General features: G+C 45.5%; 2 protein-coding genes across 9 annotated transcripts in view; both read right to left on the reverse strand.

Moving 5' to 3' along the window:
- Positions 1-3,296: 3,296 nt before the first annotated feature.
- Positions 3,297-18,408, reverse strand: LOC137346192 (zinc-binding protein A33-like). Its single transcript, XM_068009584.1, has 6 exons — positions 17,844-18,408; positions 16,140-16,235; positions 15,820-16,053; positions 9,007-9,029; positions 8,789-8,904; positions 3,297-6,759 (listed from the first exon to the last, which is right to left on the reverse strand). Exons 1-6 carry the CDS (start codon positions 18,258-18,260, stop codon positions 6,209-6,211), a joined length of 1,437 nt encoding a protein of 478 aa, XP_067865685.1. The 5' UTR covers positions 18,261-18,408; the 3' UTR covers positions 3,297-6,208.
- A 2,547-nt stretch (positions 18,409-20,955) lies between these two features.
- Positions 20,956-23,449, reverse strand: part of LOC137346194 (E3 ubiquitin-protein ligase TRIM39-like) — a 38,036-nt gene continuing 35,542 nt past the window's right edge. For all 8 annotated transcript variants that reach the window (XM_068009594.1, XM_068009593.1, XM_068009592.1 and 5 more), the window contains one exon: positions 20,956-23,079. In XM_068009594.1, the coding sequence (XP_067865695.1) occupies positions 22,529-23,079 (551 nt within the window). In that variant the 3' untranslated portion in view covers positions 20,956-22,528. The remainder of the gene's footprint in view (positions 23,080-23,449) is intronic.

Below are 23,449 nucleotides of genomic sequence, written 5' to 3' on the forward strand. Positions count from 1 at the left end.
ATTAAGCATCTTCCAAAAGGTTTAATTTAAAGGGTTAAGTCATGACAGGAGAGCTCAAAGCCATGGTGTGCTCCTCGTGCTCTATGTGGGAAGCCGGGAACAATTCCAATGCTCGGGACCAGCATGTGTGCAGGAAGTGCCTCCAGCTGCAGCTCCTGGAAGCCCGGGTTTCAGAGCTGGAGCGACGGCTGGGGACACTGTGGAGCATCCACGAGGCGCAGAGTATCGTGGATAGCACGTATAGAGAGGTGGTCACACCACAGGCTCAGACTCCACAGGCAGGAAGGGAATGGGTGACCACCAGGCAGAGCAAGAGGACTGGGCAGGCAGTGCAGGAATCTCCTGTGGCTATTCCCCTGCAAAACAGGTATGATGCTTTGGATACTGTTGGAGGGAATGGGTGACCACCAGGCAGAGCAAGAGGACTAGACAGGCAGTGCAGAAATCTCCTGTGGCTATTCCCCTGCAAAACAGATATACTGCTTTGGATACTGTTGGGGGAATGGCCTCTCAGGGGAAAGCAGTAACAGCCCAATTCGTTGCACCACGGTTGGCTCTGCTGCACAGGGGAAGCGGAAAAAGAGTGGGAATGCAATAGTTATAGGGGATTCAATTGTAAGGGGAATAGATAGGCGTTTCTGTGGCCGCAAAAGAGACTCAAGGATGGTATGTTGCCTCTTTGGTGCTAGAGTCAAGAATGTCTCACAGCAGTTACAGGACATTCTGAAGGGAGAGAGTGAGCAGCTAGTGGTCGTGGTACACATTGGTACAAACAACATCGGTAAAAAAATGGATGAGGTCCTAAAAAAATATAGGGAGTTAAGAAGTAAGTTGAAAAATAGGACCTCAAAGGTAATGATCTCAGGATTACTACCAGTGCCACGTGCCAGCCAGAGTAGAAATAGCAGGATATATCGGATGAATACGTGGCTGAAGAGATGGTGTGAATGGGGAGGGTTTTAGATTCCTGGGACATTGGGACCGGTTCTGGGGGATGTGGGACCAGGACAAACTGGACGGGTTACACTTGGGCAGGACCGGGACTGATGTCCTAGGGGGAGTATTTGCTAGAGTGGTTGGGAAGCGTTTAAACTAAAATGGCAGGGGGATGGGAACCTTTCCAAGGAGTCAGAGGAGGGGGGAATCAAAGACAAGAACAAAAGACAGAAAGGGGAATAAGAAAAGTGATAGGCAGTGAAATCAAGGGCCAGAATCAAACAGGGCTGCAGTGAAAAATAGTGGGAAGGGGACAAGTAATGTTAAAAAGACAAGCCTTAAGGCTTTGTGCCTTAACATGTGGAGCATTCGGAATAAAGTGGATGAATTAATCGCGCAAATAGATGTAAACGGGTATGATATAATCGGGATTACGGAGATATGGCTGCAGGGTGACCGAGGATGGGAAATGAGCATCCAGGGCTATTCAGTATTTAGGAAGAACAGACAAAAAGCAAAAGGCGGTGGAGTTACATTGTTGGTTAGAGGAAATTAATGCAATAGTGAGGAAGGATATTAGCTCTGACGATGTGGAATCTGTATGGGGAGAACTGAGAAACAGCAAGGGGAAAAAAACATTAATGGGGGTTGTATATAGACCCCCAAACTGTAGTGATGTTGGGAATGGCATTAAACAGGAAATTTGAGACGCATGCAATAAAAGGAACATCTGTAATTATGGGTGACTTTAATCTGCATATAGATTGGACATATCAAATTAGTCACAATACCGTAGAGGAGGAATTCATGGAATGTATATGGGATGGTTTTCTGGACCAATATGTTGAGAAACCAACTACAGAACAGGCCATCCTAGACTGGGTATGGTGTAATGAGAGAGGAATAATTGGCAATCTAGTTGTGCGAGACCCCTTGGGGATGAGCGACCATAATATGATAGAATTCTTCATCAAGATGGAGAGTGACATAGTTAATTCTGAGACTAGGATCCTGACTCTTAATAAAGGTAACTACGAAGGTATGAGATGCGAGTTGGCTATGATGGATTGGGAAACGTTACTTAAAGGGATGACGGTGGATAGGCAATGGCAAAGATTCAAAGAGCGCATGGATGAACTGCAACAACTGTTTATTCCTGTCTGGCGCAAAAGTAAAATGGGAAAGGTAGCCAAACCATGGCTTACAAGGGAAATTAGAAATATCATTCGATCCAAGGAAGAGGCATACAAATTCGCCAGAAAAAACAACAGACCTGAGGATTGGGAGCAGTTTAGAATTCAGAAAAGGAGGACCGAGGGATTGATTGAGAGGGGGAAAATAGAGTACGAGAGTAAGCTTGCGGGGAACATAAAAACTGACTAACAGTTTCTATAGATATGTAAAAAGAAAAAGATTGAAGATAAATGTAGGTTCCTTAGTCAGAAACGGGGGAATTGATTATGGGGAACAAAGAAATGGCTGACCGACTAAATGCATACTTTGGTTCTGTCTTCACAGAGGAGGATACAAATATCATACCAGAAATGTTGGGGAACACAGGTTTAGTGAGAGAGAGGAACTGAAGGAAATCAGTATTAGTAGAGAAATGGTGTTAGGGTAATTGATGGGATTGAAGGCCGATAAATCCCCAGGGCCAGATAATCTACATCCCAGAGTACTGATGGAAGTGGCCCTAGAAATAGTGGATGCTTTGGTGGTCATCTTCCAAAATTCTATAGACAGTTCCTACAGATTGGAGGGTAGATAATGTAACCCCACTATTTAAAAAGGGGGGGTCAAGAGAAAACAGGGAATTATAGACCAGTCAGCCTGACGTCGGTAGTAGGGAAAATTCTAGAATCCATTATAAAAAGATTTTATAGCAGAACACTTGGAGAACAGTGGTAGAATCGGACAGAGTCAGCATGGATTTACGAAAGGGAATTCATGCTTGACAAATCTACTCTAATTCTTCGAGGATGTAACTAGTAGAGTTGATGAGGAGGAGCCAGTGGATGTGGTTTATTTCAACTTTCAGAAGGCTTTCAACAAAGTCCCACATAAGAGATTAGCATGTAAAATTAAAGCACATGGGATTGGGGGTAGTGTATTGTGATGGATAGAAAATTAGTTGACAGACAGGGAAACAGAGTAGGAATAAACGGGTCTTTTTCTCAATGGTGGGCAGTGACTAGTGGGGTACTGCAGGGATCGGTGCGGGGACCCTAACTATTAACAACATTAATTAATGATTTAAATGAGGGAACTAAATATAATATCTCCAAATTCGCAGATGACAAAACTGGGTGGGAGGGTGAGTTGTGAGGAGGATACAGAGAGGCTTCAGGGTGATTTGGACATGTTGAGTGAGTGGGCAAATGCATGGCAGTTGCAGTATAATGTGAATAAATGTGAGGTTATCCACTTTGGTAGCAAAAACAGGAAGGCAGATTATCTGAATGGCTATAAACAGAGAGATTTTTTTTTTTTTATTTTTATTTTAGAGATACAGCACTGAAACAGGCCCTTCGGCCCACCAAGTCTGTGCCGACTATCAACCATCCTATATTAATTCCATATTCCTACCACATCCCCATCTGTCCCTATATTTCCCTGCCACCTACCTATACTAGGGGCAATTTATAATGGCCAATTTACCTATCAACCTGCAAGTCTTTGGCATGTGGGAGGAAACCGGAGCACCCGGAGGAAACCCAAGCAGACACAGGGAGAACTTGCAAACTCCACACAGGCAGTACCCAGAATTGAACCCGGGTCCCTGGAGCTGTGAGGCTGCGGTGCTAACCACTGCGCCACTGTGCCGCCCTTTGGGAATATGCAACGAGACCTGGGTGTTCTTCTACACCAGTCGCTGAAGGTAAGCATGCAGGTGCAACAGGCGGTAAAAAAGGCAAATGGTATGTTGGCCTTCATAGCGAGAGGATTCGAGTACAGGAGCAGGGATGGCTTTCTGCAATTATACAGGGCCTTGGTGAGGCCACACCTAGAATATTGTTTGCAGTTTTGGTCTCCTTATCTGAGGAAGGATGTTCTTGCTATAGAGGGAGTGCAATGAAGGTTTACCAGACTGATTCCTGGGATGGTGGGACTGACGTATGAGGAGAGATTGGGTCGGTTAGGATTATATTCGCTGGAGTTCAGAAGCGTGAGGGGGGATCTCATAGAAACATATAAAATTCGAACAGGACTTGACAGGGTAGATGCAGGAAGGATGTTCCCGATGGTGGGGGAATCCAGAACCAGGGGTCATAGTCTAAGGATACAGGGTAAACCTTTCAGGACTGAGATGAGGAGAAATTACTTCACCCAGAGAGTGGTGAGCCTGTGGAGTTTGCTACCACAGAAAGCAGTTGAGGCCAAAACATTGTATGTTTTCAAGAAGGAGTTAAATATAGCTCTTGGGGTGAAAGGGATCAAAGGATATGGGGAGAAAGCGAGAACAGGTTATGGAGATGGATGATCAGCCATGATCATAATGAATGGCAGAGCAGGCTCGAAGGGCCGAATGGCCTATTCCTGCTCCTATTTTCTATCTTTCTATGTTTACAGCAAGAGAAGGTTAAGGGGAGATTCAATGGAGGTCTTGAAAATTATTAGGGATTTTGATAGAGAAAGTAAGAAGGAACTGCACCCACCATGAGGATTGGTAGCCAGAGGACAAAGATTTAAGATTATTCGCAAAAGAAACAGAGTGGAAATAAGGAGACCATTGTTTATGTTGTGAATTATTCTGATATGGAACGCACAGACCTGAAACGTTAACTCTGTTTCTCTGTCCACAGATGCTGCCAGAACCGGCTGAGTATTTCCAGCATTTTCTGTTTTTATTCCAAATTTCCAGCATCCACAGTATTTTACTTTTATATTGCAGATTGCAAATTCCTTTTCCTTGCTTTCTAACCCCTTTTCTGTACAGTTACTAGTTATGCAGTTTTCACATCTCTCCGCCCTCTGTTGTAACTGGGACTCTTTCATTTATCAACATCCCTCAAAAAACACAACTCACAGTCCTTATATTAATCACACTTCTCTCAGCCGCCTACCTCCTTCTGGAATGTGCCTTTGCAAAGCATGTGTAGAAAAAGATGCAGTGGTTTTTGTCGAGGTTCATCCCAGTAACACAGGAGTCTGTGCTCCATAGGCTGTTCCCAGGGACGCACACCAAAGAGCTGTCGACGACCAAATGTTGCAGACTGGCACCTTCCAAGGTCCAGGACTACGTGCTGAGGGATGCACTAAAGCTTGGGGCAGCTGCCGCAAAGGCTCAATGGGGAAAGACCACTGTGTAAGATTCTCCGACCATAGTACACCGAGGGTCTGGAACCCATGTAAAACCCCTCGGGCTGTAGGCGTGTTTCCCTCTAGATTTGAATTCCGACTGGTGCTCACTTTTAATTTGTATTTCCAAGTGTTTTGTTTTACAGAATCACAGAATTCTTACAGCGCAGAAGGAGGCCATTCGGCCCATCGTGTCTGCACTGGCCCTCTGAAAGACCAATTCCCTCAGTCCCATTCCCCTGCCTTCTCCCTATAACCCTACTTATACTTGATACTTCCCTCTGGTATGAGTTAATTTGCTGCTTCTAGGAGGGTTTTCCTTTGCCATGTACTCCCCACTGGCATTCTCCTTCACATGGTTTCTCACCCCTGCCCTCGCTTTACCTTTAACTTCCCAATTGAAGTTCCCTTTGGTGTATTCCTGCCCGTGTTTTAATGCCTTTTGTAGCTCGGCCGGGATGATTCTCATGTTGCTCTTTTGTTTTGAGACTGCATTTTGCAGGAGCCTCTGGAGTATCTGCCATGAGTTTGAGAATGTAAAAAGTTTCTCACTGGGTTATACCCACCCTGACCTCTGGTGGCATTAGCATTGCCAATTCTGCTTCGACATATCCCTGGAGGTTTTATCACATGACCTTCAGCTTCCAAGCACCCCGCCCCCCACAGTCCTGCCATTGGTCAGCCAACATGTCCATCCTCATGGTGCGCAGCCAATCAGAAAGTGAATGAGCTCTTCATTACCCGACTGGATCATTCTTGGCTGTCAGTCAAATATAATTTTTCTTTGATGGCCTTGACTTTCTCCCAGCTGTGTCCTGCAGATTATGCTCGAATTCCTGGAGATTCCAGGGAAATCCTGGAGGGTTGGCAACCCCGAGGTCACATCTGGACTGTCCGGACCACTTGTGACTGAGTCAAAGCCCAGCAGTTTGAGACTGGCTGGTCGGTAATGGGGAATTGATGGGTGGACCTGTCAGTGACCTTTCACCCGGCAGAGTATCAGCGGGGCTGAGTTTTTCCCACCATCAAGTGGTCCTGGGTGAAAGATTGGCAACAGTCTCTCAGTGAAAATGTGGGTGAAAGTGTGGAGATGGGACATGTCATCTGCATTGTAAAAGGACAGCTGTCCACCCTCATAGTCCAGGTAAACTCCCAGCTTCCGGGGCTTTGCACTCACAGCGAGGCGGGTTGGTGATGGAGAGGTGAGTGCAAAATAGTCACTTCCGGCCAACAGCCACACAGTCCAGTATCCAGCCTCCGGTCTCAGTCTTATTCTCCCTTTCCTGTCGGCAAACTCTCGGGCCACTCCCACACGCCAGAAAGTCTTGTTTCCCACCTCCACCTCCCAGTAGTGTCTCCCTGACGTGAATCCCTCCGATCCCAGGACGCAGCCCCAGGAATCAAACCGCTCCGGGGTGTCAGGGAGCGGCTGCCATTTGTCTCCGAGCCTCACACTGGTCCGGTCTTCAGACACGATGAGCCGGGGATGGGCTGTGTTCGGATCCAGAGTCAGAAAGGCTGGAGCTGGGGATGGGAGGGAAGTTAAAAACAGCACACAGTCAGTGGTTCACATTCTTGCTGCAAATTATTACATTGAATTTACAGCACGGAAACAGGCCATTCAGCCCGACTTGTCCATATTGGTGTTTATGCTCCAAGATGGGCCTCTTCCCAACCTCAGCTTCTAGCCCCATCAGCATTTCCTTTAATTCTTAATGGCCTCATGTGATTATCTAGCTTCCCATTAAATGCATCGATATTATTGTCCTCAATTCCTCCTTGTGTTAGCGAGTTCCACATTCTCATCACTCCATCGCTAAAGATCTTTCTCCTGACTTTAGTGAACTTATTTGTAACTATCTTACATTGATGGGCTCTAGTGTTGGGCTACCCCACAAGTGGGAAAACTGGGGGGGGTGGATATTAACATGGGAGTGTCAATGGGATGGGTTGCAGGTGGTGGGGGGTGGGGGGGGCAGTGGGATGGGGGTTAAATGGCAAAAATTCCAAGCGTGTTGGGAAGCTGACTCAATAAAGTGGGCCCGGGACGGACAGCATAGCCGCTCTCAGGTGTCGGGTTAGCATTTTAAATACAGTAATGAGTCCTGGAGCCTCAGATTTAACCAGTTTTGCTGGCTTGACTGCAGCCCGGCCTACTTTCCCAGACCTGCAGTGAGCCGATGATAGCCTCAGCCTTCACAGCACTGCCAGTCAGTCAGCAGGAGCTGGAGTGCTTACTACTCACTACCGGACCGCCCCCCCCCCCCCCCAGCCTGTGAGCAGTAAAAATTCCCCCGATTTTCCTCATGTCTGCCCTATCAGACACCTCACTCTATTAGGTCACTACTCAGCTTCCTCTTTCTTCAAGAAAAGTGCTCCAGCCTGTGCTAAAAAAAAAAATTCATTTTTAAAGCGTCTGCTCAGAGGAATCCCGGATATTTTGAAAGGGTTCCTGTTTCAATTGTTGAAACCTGTTTCCACCCTGGGGTGCAGCCACGGCCGTTTTACAATCCTTGGACTGTCTGGCTTCCCAAACCAGTAAAGAGCAGGGACGTGCTCAGAGTATTGCTTTTGTTTTGCCTTTCGCCAGTCTCTGGTGGCCACTGCAATCCTGACCTGCTGGAGTGATCTCTGTGGTCACGGTTCCCTGGGATTTCCAGTGCCTGTAGGGTATCGCAGCAACCTTCAGAAATATACAAAGGCCCAGATATTAATGGGGAGGTGGGGAGGGTGCAGGGGAAGCCAGACTCAGCCTTAGGACGCAGCAAGGCCAGAGACTGGAGGCCTTGCCCATCTCAAAATGATAACCCTAAATCTCAACAGCCTCCAACACAGAATCAGGCAAAACAATAACTGGTCTACTGTGCCCATTTTGGCTCAGTGGGTCAAACACTCAGAGTCAGATGGTTGTGGATTCAAGTCCCACTCCAGGGCCCAGAGCACAAAATCCTGGCCGACATGCCTCAGTGTAGTACTGAGGGAGTGCTGCACTGTCAGAGGTGCCACCCATTTGGATGAGACACTGAATCGAGGCACTGCCTTGGTCTCTCAGGTGAGTGTTAAAGATCCCTTGGCACTATCTTGAAGAGGAGCAAGGTAGTATTCCCCGGTGTCCTGGCCAATATTTACCCCTCAACCAGCAACATTACAACACAGATCATCTGGTCAGTATCAGCTTGCTTTGGTGGGATCTTCCTGTACACAAATTGGCAGTCAGGATTCTTACATTGTGACAGTCACTACACATCAAAAGAAAAGAAAACAGTACTTTGTTGGCTGCGAAGCACTTTGGGACATTCTGAGGTTGTGAAAGGCACTGTTTAAATGTCAGCTATTTTATTCTTCTTACAGAAAAGGACAGGTGGATCTCTGCAGAAGACGCTCCTCACTGCCCTCAGATCTGGGTTAGAAGATGGATAACACTTTTGAGAGACAGATTTTGAACTGTATTTTTTGTAGCCACTTTGTGTTTAAAGATATCCCTCTTCAATATGATTTAACTTTCTATATATAGAAAAATGCTATATATTAGGAAAAGAAATACGAGTTTTACCGGGATTAATGACGTCTATCAATTCTCTCCACACCAAGTACTGTAAAAGGCCGTTGATCTTTCCGATCGACAGCTCATCATCTGCCAATGACAGGTCATCATAATCCTCATCAGTCCTGTAATTATGAAACAGTTGATGTTATAAATGGACCATAACAAACACTTTGCTCAGATATTTTACTAAACTGTACAAAGTTTAACTAACAGCTTATCATTACCTCCTCTTGTGGTGCGTTTTCTCCTGAAATAAATAGAATACAAATCTGAGTTAACAGGGACTGACCATCAATATCCAGACAGCAGAAATACATTGTTACAAGTTGCTGGTATTCCCACGTCTCAATGCTGGGGTCATACAGATAGGAAATCGGATTTCTGTTGGCAGGTTCTGGGACTCAGCACAATTCCCACTCTCAGACACAGAGGGGGTAATTTTAACCCCCAGAAACGGGACTGTTTCGGTCAGGTGGGAGGTTGAAAAGTTAAAAATCTGAATGAGAACCCGCTCGCTTTGTGTTTTAACAGAAACAGGTAACCAATCTGCTCCCAGCAGACAGGCAGGTCACCCAAACCTTTACCTTATCAGTACTAGTAAGGTTTTATTAATAATTCTAAGGTGTTGTAGTATTGGTAAGGTTTCTTTTTTTCTTAGCAGTAGCAAATGTTCAACTAATAAATAAAGGAATGGCAGGGGTGCTTCAACCTCAAGAGTGCACCTCCTGTGCTGCGTGGAAGCTCCAGGATGCTTCCCGTAACCTGGAGAACCATTTGCACAGCAAGTGTCGTCAATTGCAGCAGCTCCAGCTCTGGGTTTCGGAACTTGAGCAGCAGCTGGCGACACTGCTGCGCATTCATGATGATGAAAGCTACATGGATCACATGTTTATAGATGTGGTCACCCCACCGCTAAAGAGTATGCAGGGAGAGAGGGAATGGGTGACCACCAGGCGGTCAAAAGGTATCAGGCAGCTACTGCAGGAGACCCCTGAGTGCATCTCACTCTCCAACAGGTTTTCAGTTCTGAATACTGAGGAAAATGATGCTCACCTGGGGAATGCAGCCAGAGCCAAGTCCTTGGCACCACGGGTTGTTCAGCTGCACACAGCGGGGTACAGGGAAGACTGGAAGAGCCATAGTGATGGGTGATTCAATAGTCAGGGGAACAAATAGGTGTTTCTGTGGCCACAGACATGAATCCAGGATGGTGTGTTGCCTCGCTGGTGCCAGGGTCAAGGATGCCACTGAGCAGCTGCAGAGAATCCTGTAGGGGGATGTTGAATAGCCAGCAGTCGTGGTCCACATCGGAACCAATGACATAGGTAGAAAGAGGGATGTGGTCCTGCAGTCAGAATTTAGGAAGGTAGGTAAGAAATTAGTGAGGAGCTCAAAAGTTGTAATCGCCGGATTAATCTCAGTGCCACACTCAAGTGAGTATAGAAATAGAAGGATAAGACAGATGAATGTGTGGCTGGAAAGATGGTGCAGGAGGGAGGGCTTGAGATGCCTGGGACCGGCCCTGGGGGAGATGAGACCTGTACAGGCCGGACGGGTTGCACCTGAACAGAGCCGGGACTGAATTCCTTGCAGGACATGTTGCTCATGCTGTTGGGGAGGGTTTAAACTAGTTTGGCAGGGGGATGGGGACCTGAGGGTAGACTCAGTTGGGGCCGAATGAAAAATGAAAATGGAAGGCAGAAAATTAATGGATGACTCTGGAAGACAGAGGAAACAAAGTTTAGAAAATAAAAAGAGTTTGGCAGTGCTCAAGGGTATCTATTTCAAAGCAAGGAGTATAGCAAATAAAGCAGATGAGCTGAGGACACAGATAGACATGTGGCAGTATGATAACATAGCTATTCCAGAAACACGGCTGAAGGAGGAACAGGAATGGCAGCTTCATGTTCCTGGTTACAGGGTTTTCAGACACGGTAGGGAGGGGGATAAGAAAGGAGGGGGAGTGGCAATTTTGGTCAAGCAAATTATTATAGCTGTGAGGAGGGATGATATGTTGGAAGGTTTAATCAAAGACGCCACATGGATTGAACTAAGGAACAAAAAAGGGGTAATCATACTGCTGGGAGTGTACTATAGACCCCCAAAAGGTCAGAGGGAGATAGAAGAGTAGATATGTAGGCACATCTCAGAAGTGCAAGAACAATAGGACAGTAACAGGAGGGGATTTTAACTACCCCAATATTAACTGGGAAAGTTTTAGTGTGAAAGGAACTGAGAGAGCAGAATTTTTGAGGTGCATTCCGGAGAACATTTTTGGCCAGTACATAGCAAGTCCAACAAGAGAGGGCACAGTTTTAAGAAATGAAGATGGGCAGGTGGAAGGAGTGGCAGTGGGAGAGCATTTTGGTTGTAGTGATCATAATTCAGTCAGTTTTAACAATTATGGAAAAGGATAGGAGTTAGAGTTCTCAATTGGGACAAGGCCAATTTTACTAAACTGAGGAGTGATTTAGCAAAAGTGGACTGGAAACAGATACTTGAAGGTAAATCAGTGTTAGAACAGTGGGAGACATTCAAAGTGGAGATTCAAGGGGTTCAGAGCAAACACGTTCCCACAAAGAAAAAGGGTGAGATGACCAAATCTAGAACCCCATGGATGTCAAGGAGCCTACAGGGTAAAACAAGGCAGAAAAGGAAAGTTTATGTCTGACACCGAGAACTCAATACTACAGAAAACTGTCACTTAAAAGGCACAGATTAATCAAGGATAGTCAGCATGGATTTGTTAAGGGAAGATCTTGTTTGGCCAACTTGATCGAATTTTTTGAAGAAATAACAAGGAAGATGGAGGAGGGTAGTGCAGTTGATGTGGTCCACATGGATTTTAGCACGACTTTAGACAGGGTTCCACATGGCAGACTGGTTAAAAAAATAAAATCCCAGGGGATCCAGGGAAATGCAGCAATGTGCATACAAAATTGGCTCAGTGGTCGGAAACAAAGGGTAATTGTTGACGGCTTAATTGTTTTAGCCACTAAAGCGCTGTTTCCAGTGGCGTTCTGCAGGGCTCAGTACTGGGTCCCCTGTTTTTTGTGGCATATATTAACGATTTGGACGTAAATGTAGGAGGCATGATCAAGAAGTTTGCAGACGACACAAAGATTGGCCGTGTGGTAGATCGCGAGGAGGATAGCTAATAGGCTGCAGGAAGATATTGATGGTCTGGTCAGATGGGCAGAAAAGTGGCAAATGGAATTCGACCTGGAGAAGTGTGAGGTGATGCGTTTGGGGAGGTCAAACAAGGCAAAGGAATACACGATTAATGGGAAAATACGGAGAAGTGCAGAGGAAGTGAGGGACCTTGGAGTGAATGTCCACAAAACCCTGAAGGTAGCAGGACAGATCGTTAAGGTGGTTAAGAAGGCACATGGAATCTTTTCCTTTATTAGACAAGGTATAGAATACAAGAGCAGGGAGGTTATGCTGGACCAAGCGCAGACTGGGTGACCGCTTTGTGGAACATCTCCACTCAGTCTGCAAGCAGGACCCTGAGCTTCCAGTTGCTTGCCATTTCAACACTCCCCCCTGCACTCATGCTCACATCTCTGTCCTGGGATTGCTGCAGTGTTCCAGTAAACATCAACGCAAGCTCGAGGAACAACATCTCATCTACCGATTAGGCACACTACAGCCTGCCGGACTGAACATTGAGTTCAATAATTTCAGAGCATGACAGCCCCCCATTTTACTTTCATTTTTAGTTATTTTTTCTTCCTTGTTTTTACATTCTTTTTTACAATTTTTTTTTTTGCATTTATTTCATTTCATCTTAGTTTGTTCAGTTTGCTTACCCACTGTTTTTTTTTCAGGTTTGCACTTGCTGCTGTTCAATATTCAGTGTATTTACACCTAATCTGTACTAATGCTTTGTCTTTCAACACACCATTAACATATTGTTTGCCTTTGCTCCGTGACCTTTTGGTCAGCTATGTGGCCTGGTCCAATCTACACCTTCTCCTTTGTTATCTCTTGCCCCACCCCCACCTCACTTACTTATAATCTGTGACTTTTCTAATATTTGTCAGTTCCAAAGAAGGGTCACTGACCCGAAACGTTAACTCTGCTTCTCTTTCCACAGATGCTGCCAGACCTGCTGAGTGATTCCAGCATTTCTTGTTTTTATTTCAGATTTCCAGCATCCGCAGTATTTTGCTTTTATTTTAGGTTATGCTGGAACTGTATAACTCATTGGTTAGGCCACAACTGAAGTACTGTGTACAGTTCTGGTCACCTCATTACAGAAAGGATGTAATTGCACTAGAGAGGGTACAGAGGAGATTTGAGGATGTTGCTAGGACTGGAAAAATGCGGCGATGAGGAAAGGTTGCATAGGCTGGGGTTGTTCTCCTTGGAACAGAGAAGGGAGATTTGATTGAAATGTGCAAAATTTTGAAGGGCCTGGATAGAGAGGCAGTGAAGGGTCTATTCACCTTAGCCAAGAGGGCAGGATGAGGGGGCATAGATTTAAGATGATTGGTAGAAACATTAGAGGGGAGATGAGGAAAAACCTTTTCACCGAGAGGGTGGTGGGGGACTGGGACTCACTGCCTGAAAGGGTAGTTGAGGCAGAAACCCTCAACTCATTCAAAAGGAGTCTGGATGTGCACCTCAAGTACAGTAATCTGCAGGGCTACGGACCAAATGCTGGAAGGTGGGATTAGAATAGGGGGATCGTTTTTCAGCCGACACAGACACGATGGGCCAAGTGGCCTCTTTCTGTGTCTTAAACTTTCTAGGATTCTAGGATATATGCTTTGATTTTAAGTGTTCTATTTTAAACCCACGTTGGTCTGGTTTCACAGGTCTCAGGAAACCCAGCAAATAAAAGGCAGCGAGAAGTGCTGGATCTATCAGTGTCTTTACAGCATTGCTTCTGGGTCAGGAGGAGCAGGGAGTGTTTCCTCCAGGGCCAGCAAGTTGATCTGTAAACATCCCCCCACCTCCAAGAACACCTCCGATACCCTACATCCACCAGTGTCCCCCAAAACAAACATTCCTGATCCTCGGCTGCGGCTTTGACTGGAGAACGTCCCCGCCCAGCAGTCAGGATAGTTTCCAGGTGGGGAATGTTAAAAAAAAAAAAACACACACACCACGGAGTTCAAAACTTTTCCTCCACCAACCACCCCACCCCCTGCCACTTCTTCCGAACCCTGTCCCAGTAATTATCGGCACCAGTGACTTTCACATCCAACGTATTATATACGTGCATACACACACGTACAGAATTGTTACAGCTCAGAAGGAGACCATTCTGCCCATCATGTCTGCACCGGCTCGCCGAATGAGCATTTCACCACCTTCTCCCCATAACCCTGCACATTCTTCCTTTTTATATAACTGTCTAATTCCCTTTTGAATACTTCAATTGAACTTGCCTGCACCACGTTCTCAGGCAGCGCATTCCAGACCTTAACCACTCGCTGCGAGAAAAACTTTTCCTCAGGTCACTTTTGCTTCTTTTACCAAGTACTTTCAATCTGTGCCCTCTCGTTCTCAATCCTTTCACGAGTGGGAAAAGATTCTCTCTATCTACTCTGTCCAGACCCCTCATGATTTTGAATACTTCTATCAAATCACCTCTCAGCCTTTTCTTCTCCAAGGAATACAATCCTAACTTGTCCAACCTACCTTCGTAACTGAAGTTCCTCACCCATGGTACCATTCTTGTAAATCTATTCTGCACCCTCTCTAACTCTTTCACATTGCTGCCTAAAGCACGGCATCCAGAACTGGGCTGAAGCTGAACTAGTGTCTTATACAAGTTCACTATAACCCCCTCGCTCTTGTACTCTATGCCCCTATTAATAAAGTCCAGGATACTGTACGCTTTATTAACCGCGCTCTCAGCCTGTCCTGCCACCATCAATGACTTATGCACAGATGCACCTAGGTCCCTCTGCTTCTGCACCCCCTTTAGAATTGTACCCTTTATTCTATATTGTCTCTCCGTGTTCTTCCTCCCAAAATGAATCACTTCACATTTCTCCGCACGCACACACTCACAGCAGCTTGCATTTACATAATGCCTTTAACGTAGCAAAAGGACGTAAGGAATTTCACAGGAGCATTATGAAACAAGATTTTACATGGAGTCACATAAGCAAATATTAAGATGTGACCAAAAGCTTGGTTCAAAGAGATAAGTTTTTAAAAATGTCTTGAAGGAGGAGAGCGAGAGAGCCTGAATTGCAATGTGAATTCCAGGGCAATATTTAACACGTAGGGAACACAGATATAATTTCAAGTAAAGTATCAGGACCACAGCACAACATAAAAGCAAAATACTGTGGAATTAGGAAATATAAAGTGTAAAGACAAAATGCTGGAAACATTCATCAGGTTAGGCAGTGTCCATGGAGACAGAAACAGAGTTTCAAAGATCCATGACCTTTCGTCAGAAGTGGAAGAAGGCAGAGATTTAACAGTTTATAAGCAAGTGCGGAGAAAGTGTGGGGAGGGGGAGGAAAGAACAAAAGGGAAGTTCTATGATACAGTAGAAGGCAGGAGTGATTAAAGGATATAACAGATGGTAGTGCAAGGCAAAGTATTACAGTAGAACCAGTACGAGCACCTGCTACCCGAGTGTGGTGGTTATGATCTAAAGTTCTTGAACTCAAACTTTCAATCTGCAAGATTGCAAAGTGCCGAATCAAAACATTCTGAATGCTGTTTCTCGAGCTTGTAATGAGTTTCACAGGAACCCTGTAGGAGGCCGAGGACAGGGAGGTTGGAGTGGGGTGGAGAATTAAAATGGCAAGAGATCAAAAGCTCAGGGTCACACTTGCGGACTGCATGGAAGATCGCGGGATCTTATTCTAGGATGGTTACAGTCATACCGGGATTGTCAGGACAGTTTGGGAGCCTGACAGATTTGCCCAGGGAACGGTTAAATCGATCAACTAGATGAAATCAGTATCAAATTTTTCAAGAAATTCTGCACTTAATTCAAAATACTCCTGTTATTTTGTGACCGTGTGAAGCATCATTGATCTAAACCACAACAGAATTCTCACCTTCAGAAATATCAGAGCATCTTTTTGCTCTATCTGTTTTCGCAGCTTTGAGAGCTTTTCCTCCATCCAATTTAAATTATCTTCAATTCCCTGAAGGTTTTCCTCCATTCTTTCTAGAATCCTTTCCTCTTGTTCTTGGAGATCACAGATTAAACGCTGCTCTTTCTCAGTGAGAAGCTGGTGCATTTTAGTGAACTCAGATCTGATGTAGGACTGCAGACTGCATGACTGTGCCTACAAAACAAAACGTGAAACTGCAAAAACGGGACAAGACGAGTCCAGATCGAAGAAACTTTGCACAGGGAGATTTTTTTTTTTACCCGGACTTGTGCGATCTTCTGCTTTTGGTTCAGTTCCATTTTACGAGCAGTTGTTTTCTTCTCAGTGAGAGAATCTAGGGAAGATTTCAGCTGGTGCTGGGATTGGGAGAGAAAAATTACAGAATAAAAGTCACATAGAATTTGCAGCTCACAAACAGGCCATTCAGCCCAGCTGCCCTGTGCCTGTGTTTATGCTCCACACAAGCCTCCACCCACACTACCTCATCTCATGTTATCAGCATAACCTTCTTTTCCTTTCTCCCTTTTGTGCTTATCTCATTTCCCCTTAAATGCATCTAATGCTATTCACCTCAACCACTCATTGCAGTCACGAGACTGGCATTTTAACCACTTTCTTGGCAAAGAAGTTCCTGAATGCTTTATTGGATTTATTAGTGACTATCATATTTATGACCTCTAGTTTTGGAATCTACACGAAGTGGAATCATCTCCCCTATGAATATCCAATCAAACCTCTTTATATTCTTAAAGGCCTCTACCAGGTCATCTCTTTTCAATAGAAAAGAGCACCAGCTTCTTCTGTCTTTCCCTTAGTTCTGGTATTGTGCTTGTAAAAATAAAACAGAATTTACAGCACAGAAACAAACCTTTCAACCCAAGTGGCCTACGCTGGTGTTTCGGCTCCACACCAGCCTTCTGCATCCTCTCTTCCTCTAACCTGATCAACACATCCTTCGATTTGTTTCTCCATTCTGTGGTTAAAAGACTTCCCTCTATGTAGTGCCTTTCATGACGTCAGGACATCCCAAAGCACTTTACAAATAACAAAGTACTTTTGAAGTGTAGTCATAGAAACCGTTACATCACAGGAGGAGGCCATTCGGCCCATCGAGTCCGCACCATCTCTCTGAATGTGCAATTCCCACCATTTCCCGCCTTCTCCACATAGCCCTGCACATCCTCCCTTTTCCGATAGCAGTCTAATTCCCTCTTGAATGCCTTGATTGAAGCTGCCTCCACCACGCTCTCAGGCAGTGCATTCCAGATCCTAACCACTTGCTGCATGTCACTGTCGTTCCTCATGTCTCTTTTTCTGTGTAAAGTAGGAAACACAGCAGCCAATTTCCGCACAGCAAGCTCCCACATTCAGATAATCTGTTCTTGGTGAAATTGATTAAAGGATAAATATTGGCCAGGTGAACTCCCCTGCCCTGCCCTCCCATGTTTGAAACGGTGCCATCGGATCTTTGACATGCGCCCGAGAAAGCAGATGGGGCCTCGGTTTAACGTCTCATCTGAAAGACAGAGAAAGAGAGTAGGAGGTCACGATCGAAAGGGAGAGGGAGTCCAAGAGATGGATATGCAGAGAACACGAACGAGAGCCAGAGGGAGAGAATGAGAACTGGAGAGGCAAAGATAAGCTTTGGTCAACAAATGCTATAGTATAGGTCTTGATTTTGCTCCCCACATTTCCGAGTTACTGCAGTTCAATATCTCTGTTATCTTCTTTTTTTAAAATATATCTTGATGACAATTAATTAGGTTCTTTGGGACCTTCTGCTCTCTCCAGAAGAGGCAGAACAGCTTCTGTGGGACGCTCAGCAAGTCTGGACACCCAGTCTTGTTATCTAGCTTGCCCTGAAATGCATCTGTGCTCCTCCCCTCAACCAGATGGCCAGGTCCATATTCTTGATCACCATATAAAAATGGCCCAAGTGATGGGAAAACATGTTCCCCTTTTACCTTGTAGATTTCAACAGCTTCTTTAATGGGCATGAAGTCGTGAGATTTGTGTTCCCGCGCATCTCTGCAGATCAGGCAGATCAGTTTCTGGTCAGTTTCACAGAACAGCTTCAGTTCCTCCTGGTGCTCCTCACACTGGGGTTTGCTTTGCAGGTCTTGCGGCTGCAGCTTGAATTGCCGCGCCTTCTCAGCCAGGTTGCCCAAGGCGCGATTGAGCCGGAGGTTTCTGTCTGCAAACTCCAGTCGGCATTCCGGGCAGGAGAAGCTGCTCTTTCCCTTCCTCCGCCAGCACCGTGTGATGCAGGAGCGGCAGAAGTTGTGCCCGCACTCCAGTATCACCGGATCGGTGAAAAAATCGAGGCAAATGGAACAACTCGCCTCCTCGGTCCAACTCTCCCACTGCCGGCTGGAAGCCATGCTCACGCTCGATCGGCACTTCCGGGGGCGGCGGGATTTTATGACGCGGCGGAGGCCCCGCCCACCGCCCCGAAAGTCGGGTGGCAAACCCGCCTCCGCCGGGCCGAGAAAGCCACTGCGCGGCCTGGGCGGCTCACTGGCCTCGGGCGGGACTTCCGCCCCGCTGAGGCAGGAAATCCCGCCTCCAAGGGCTGCCAGCCAATCAGTAGATGGGAGGCTCTCCGTCCCAGCAGCGCCACCGCCAGCATTGGCCAATACTGGGACTGCAGCTCCTCGCTCTTAAAACGAGCCCACAGAGTGGGGTGCGATTGAACTGTTGGGCAGACCAATGGAAAATAGGAATGTCACCCTATTGGGATCAATCCTTTATGCTGCCAGACCTGCTGAGTATTTCCAGCATTTCTTTCTTTTATTTCAGATTTCCAGCACCTGCAATATTTTGCTTTTATTTCAATCCTTTTCTGGTTCCCCCCTACAGTAGTGCCAGCCAGTAAAGAGATAGGATAGGTTCTTCCTTTCGCAGAGATGTGAGCCTCTGGAATACATTACCAGCTGGTGTGGTGAGTACTGACTGTCTTAAAGAGGGATGTGGACTAGTTCTTGACTTGACCAGAGATTGTATCATATACAAGGTAAGTGTCTTTATAGAGAATGCTTGCTGCATGTGATTGCCTGGGAGGGGTTGGAGGACATTTCTCCAGAGTTTTATTTCCTCCCTGTTAGCCCCTGGGTTTTTTCTCTGGTGTTTTGCCCCTGCCAGGAGATTATATAGCTGGAGGGGGCTGTGGGAAGTATCCAGTGATGCTCCAGCCACCATGTGTGAGTGAGGCAGTCTTGATGGACCAGGTGTTCTTTTCCTGCTCATCATTTTTGTATAATCAGGAAACCTCTAAAAGGATAAAATGGGATGAAAAACTGTAGGGAACGGGGTTTATACACTCTTAAATGGTTTTTGAGAACTGGCAACAGTGACAGAATGTAGTATAGTCTCCAGCATTCTGTATTTGACTGCTTGTGATTTTCCTTCTCATTAATGTGAATAGAAGGAAAGTCTCGGGCTGATGAGCACACCTAATGCCAAGACTCCATCTTCCTCATCCCTCTGAATTTCATGGTCAAATTTGAAACTATGTCGAGGTGTAATCTCGGAGGAGGGGTGGGGTGTTCATGTTTCTGAGTCAATTTTAGTTTTGTTACAAAGGCAGCCAATAAGGAGGGAAATTCAGGACTAATGCAGGGGGTGTGTGTCCTGGAGCAAGGTAACATATGTAAAGTCATAGAGTCATTTACAGCATAGAAGGAGGCCATTCAGCCCATTGAATCTATGCTAGCTCTCTGCGGAGCAATCCAGGCAGTCCCACTCTCTCACTCGATTCCCATAGCCCTGCAGGTTTATTTCTTTCAAGTGCCCATCCAGTTTCATTTTGAAGTCATTGATTGTTTCTGCTTCCACCACCCTCGTGGGCAGCAAGTTCCAGGTCGTTACCACTCACTGCATAAAAAAAGTTCTTCCTCACGTTCCTGCAGCTCTTGCTCAAAAGCTTCTATCTATGTCCCCTAGTCCTTGTATGATTAGTTAATGGGTTGATTTATTGCTAAGCTTATCTAACTAAGCCTGTCAGAATCTTGTACACCTCGATCAAATCTCCCCTCAATCTGCTTTGCTCCAGGGAGAACAACCCCAGATTTTCCAATCTAACCTTGTAACTAAAATTCCCCATTCCTGGGACCATTCTGGAAAAATCTCCTCTGCAACGTCTGAAGGACACTCACATCCTTCCTAAAGTGTGGTGACCAGAACTGGACGCAGTACTCTAGTTGGGAACTAACTAGCACTTTATCACAGAAGCACTGAATATTTACAGTACAGAAGGAGGCTATTCAACCCATCGTGTCCGCACCGGCTCTCCGAAAGAGAAATTCATTTACTACCATTTCCCCGCCTTCTGCCCATAACCCTGCACATTCTTCCTTTTCATATAACAGTCTAATTCCCTGTTGAATGCTTCAATTGAACCTGCCTCCACCACACTCTCAGGCAGCGCATTCCAGACCTTAACCACTCACTGCACGAAAACATTTTGCTTCATGTCACTTTTGCTTCTCTTACCCATTACTTTAAATCTGTGCCCTCTCATTCTCGACCTTTCATGAGTGGGAACAGTTTCTCCCTATCTACCCTGTCCAGACCTGTCATGATTTTGAATATCTCTATCAAATCACCTCTAAGCCTTCTCTTCTCTGTTATAAAGGTTCAGCATAACTTCCCAGCTTTTGTATTCAATACCTCTGTTTATGAAGTCCAAGATCCCATACGCTTTACTGACCACTCTCTCAATATATCCTGCCACCTTCAAAGATTGATGCACGTGCACCCCCAGGTCCGTTTGTTCCTGTACACCCTTTAGAACTGTGTCATTAAGTGTATATTGCCTCACCCTATCCCTTCTGCCAAAATGCATCACCTCACTCTTGTCTGCAGTAAAATTCCATCTGCCACTTGTCTGCCCATTCTGCTGGCCTATCTATAACTGCAATAAATAACTTCATACAATGAGATTGTTCAGGAGTTCCACGCTGCTAAATCTAAATGCTGGGAGCGATGCAGGCAGACTCACTAATTTTCATATCAACATCAGGACTGGGTAAATGGATTCCGGCTAATTGACAGTGCCCCTGAATTATGAAAATGATATAGCAATCAAGTCCATCTTTATTAATGGTTTCTCCAGATTAGCAAAGGTGATACACAATATTTGAGATTACAATATCTATTTACATAGAATGATATAGAATCTACAGCACAGAAACAGGCCATTCAGCTCAACTGGTCTGTGCTGCTGTTTTTATATTATACAATATTATTGCTGTTTGCGGATCTTGCTGTTGCAGATTGCCTGTCGGATTTATCACATTATAGTGACTACTCTTTGAAGATGCTTTGGGACATACTAATATTGTGAAAGGTGCTGTATAAATCTGAGTTCGTTCTCTGCTTTTTCTTTTATATGTGTGATTTTTTTAATAAGTCGACTAATCCTGTTCTGAAGTGCTCCTTTGGCTGGTGCGCGGTGCTTTGCATTGCCTTCCAGTGCTTTAGCCACAAGTGCCTAGAGTGTGAGTACGAGTAAGCAATGGGCTAGCTGCCCTCACCTGCCATCCATGTGGAATTTTCAATAAAGATTTGGTGATAGCGATCAGGGGTGGGACCTCTGGCTGATTTACCCAGCGGTAGTGAAACCAAATGTAGCTCCTTTGGCGCCACCAGCATAGCTGAGATCAGCTCAGGGATTGACCTAGGACCTCGCTAGTCCCTCCTCTCAGTGCTGCACCCTCTCTGGCTGAGGCACTGCTGCAGCACTGCCCTGGGTTCAGAGTCTGAGCTCACAGTGACGCAGGACCAGGAGGAGGCCATTCAGCCCCTCATGCCTGTTACACCATTCAATCAGATCATGGCCAATGCATACCTTGACTCCATTGACCTGCCTTTGCTCCATATCCCTTAATATTGCTAGCCAACAAAAATCTATATCAGTCTTGACCATTGCAATTGGCCCCCAATATAAGATTATATCCCTTTGTTGATTCTCCCACCAGAAAAAAAAAGTTTCTCTTTCATCATTTTAACCACGTTGATTAGATCACCCTCTATACACGAGGAATACAAGACAAGCTTTACGCAACCTATCCTCACACCTTAACCCTCTTAACCCCTTATAACTGCAACATGTCTACCTTCATATAATAGTGAGTACCATAAAATTCTTCAAAACACCAAAAAGGGAAGCGATAGTTGTAACAAGGTACATTGCCTCTTGGAAGTGGGGTTCTCTCTAGCCCACACCCCCACCAATGTGATAGGCAGCTGCAACTATTAGTATGTGAGCATCTGCTGTAGCAGAATTACTATTACAGATAACAAGGGAATGATGTCAGAAAGTGCAGACATCACAAATAGGCAGGTGGACAGACAGATAACTAGATATAGACAGGTAGATATGCAGATAGAGAGACACAGCGAGAAAGAAAGACGGGGGTGAAATTGGACCTGGGCAGGGATGTAAACCAGGCAGAATCACATTTGTTGCCAGCTGTACAACACATTTGATATTCAGTGCTATTGAAGTCAATGAGACCAAATATCAAATGGAGCATAGAACAGGATACTGATGCAATTCCGTCTATTTTAAATCCCCACCATGCCCAATTTTACCCCCCACCCCCAGTGACCCCCGTACTGTATATAAGATAGAAAAACAGATACTGTGTTAACCAGTGAGCAGTGTGAGTGGTTCATCGTTTTTGCCAGTTAGGTTATTACACGGACTAAAGATGGGATAGAGTTTCTCAGTGAATGTGTCAGTGAAAGTGTACAGGTGGGACATGTGATCTGCATTGTAAAATGAAACCTGTCCTCCCTCATAGTCCAGATAAACCCCCAGCTTCCAAGGCTTCACTTCAACAGGAATGCTGGTATTTATCAAGGTTGATGCTCTATAATCATTCTCATTAAACAAAGCCATGACCCAGTATCCTTCTGAAGGTGCAGTTAGGATGTCTCCTTTCCTCCTGACGGACTCTCCACAAACACCTATAACCCACTGGACCTTGTTTCCAAGATCCACCTCCCAGTAGTGTATCCCTGATGTAAAACTCTGTGAGCTCAAAACATATAAGTATTCATCAAATCTTTCTGGTGGATCAGGAAGATCTTGCTCCTCATCTTGCTCTTCATTACTGTGCTTCACACTCATCAGATCCTGGGTCAAGATCAGTTGTTTGTTTGCCGTCACTGGGTCCAGGGTGAGATTCTGTGGGACTGAAACAAAATATAAACGGGAAGCTGTTACCATCAGAATATCAGGACTGAATCGCGAGATGTGTGCAGGTAGTGATGGGCCATCACCGCTTTCCTCACCTTTCAACCCTCACTATTCCCTCAGCCCTATTTACTCAGCACAGGTTTGTATCGATTTATTTCAAATAAAGATCTCGCTTCAGTTCAAATCCTCATTGATCAGAACATGTAGAATCTCCGTTTTCCCCCTACCCTGAGCCCAACCTGCTGTATTCAGGCACTTTCTAGACGGTGTTGACGCACTTTCTAATGGTTGAATGGGACTGAAGAGGCAACAGTTTCATTTTGATCTACACAACAGCCGATGGGGAGTCTGAAAACATGTCACTTA

This window comes from Heterodontus francisci, chromosome 29 (genome assembly GCF_036365525.1).
Source record: "Heterodontus francisci isolate sHetFra1 chromosome 29, sHetFra1.hap1, whole genome shotgun sequence".
NCBI lineage: Eukaryota > Metazoa > Chordata > Chondrichthyes > Heterodontiformes > Heterodontidae > Heterodontus > Heterodontus francisci.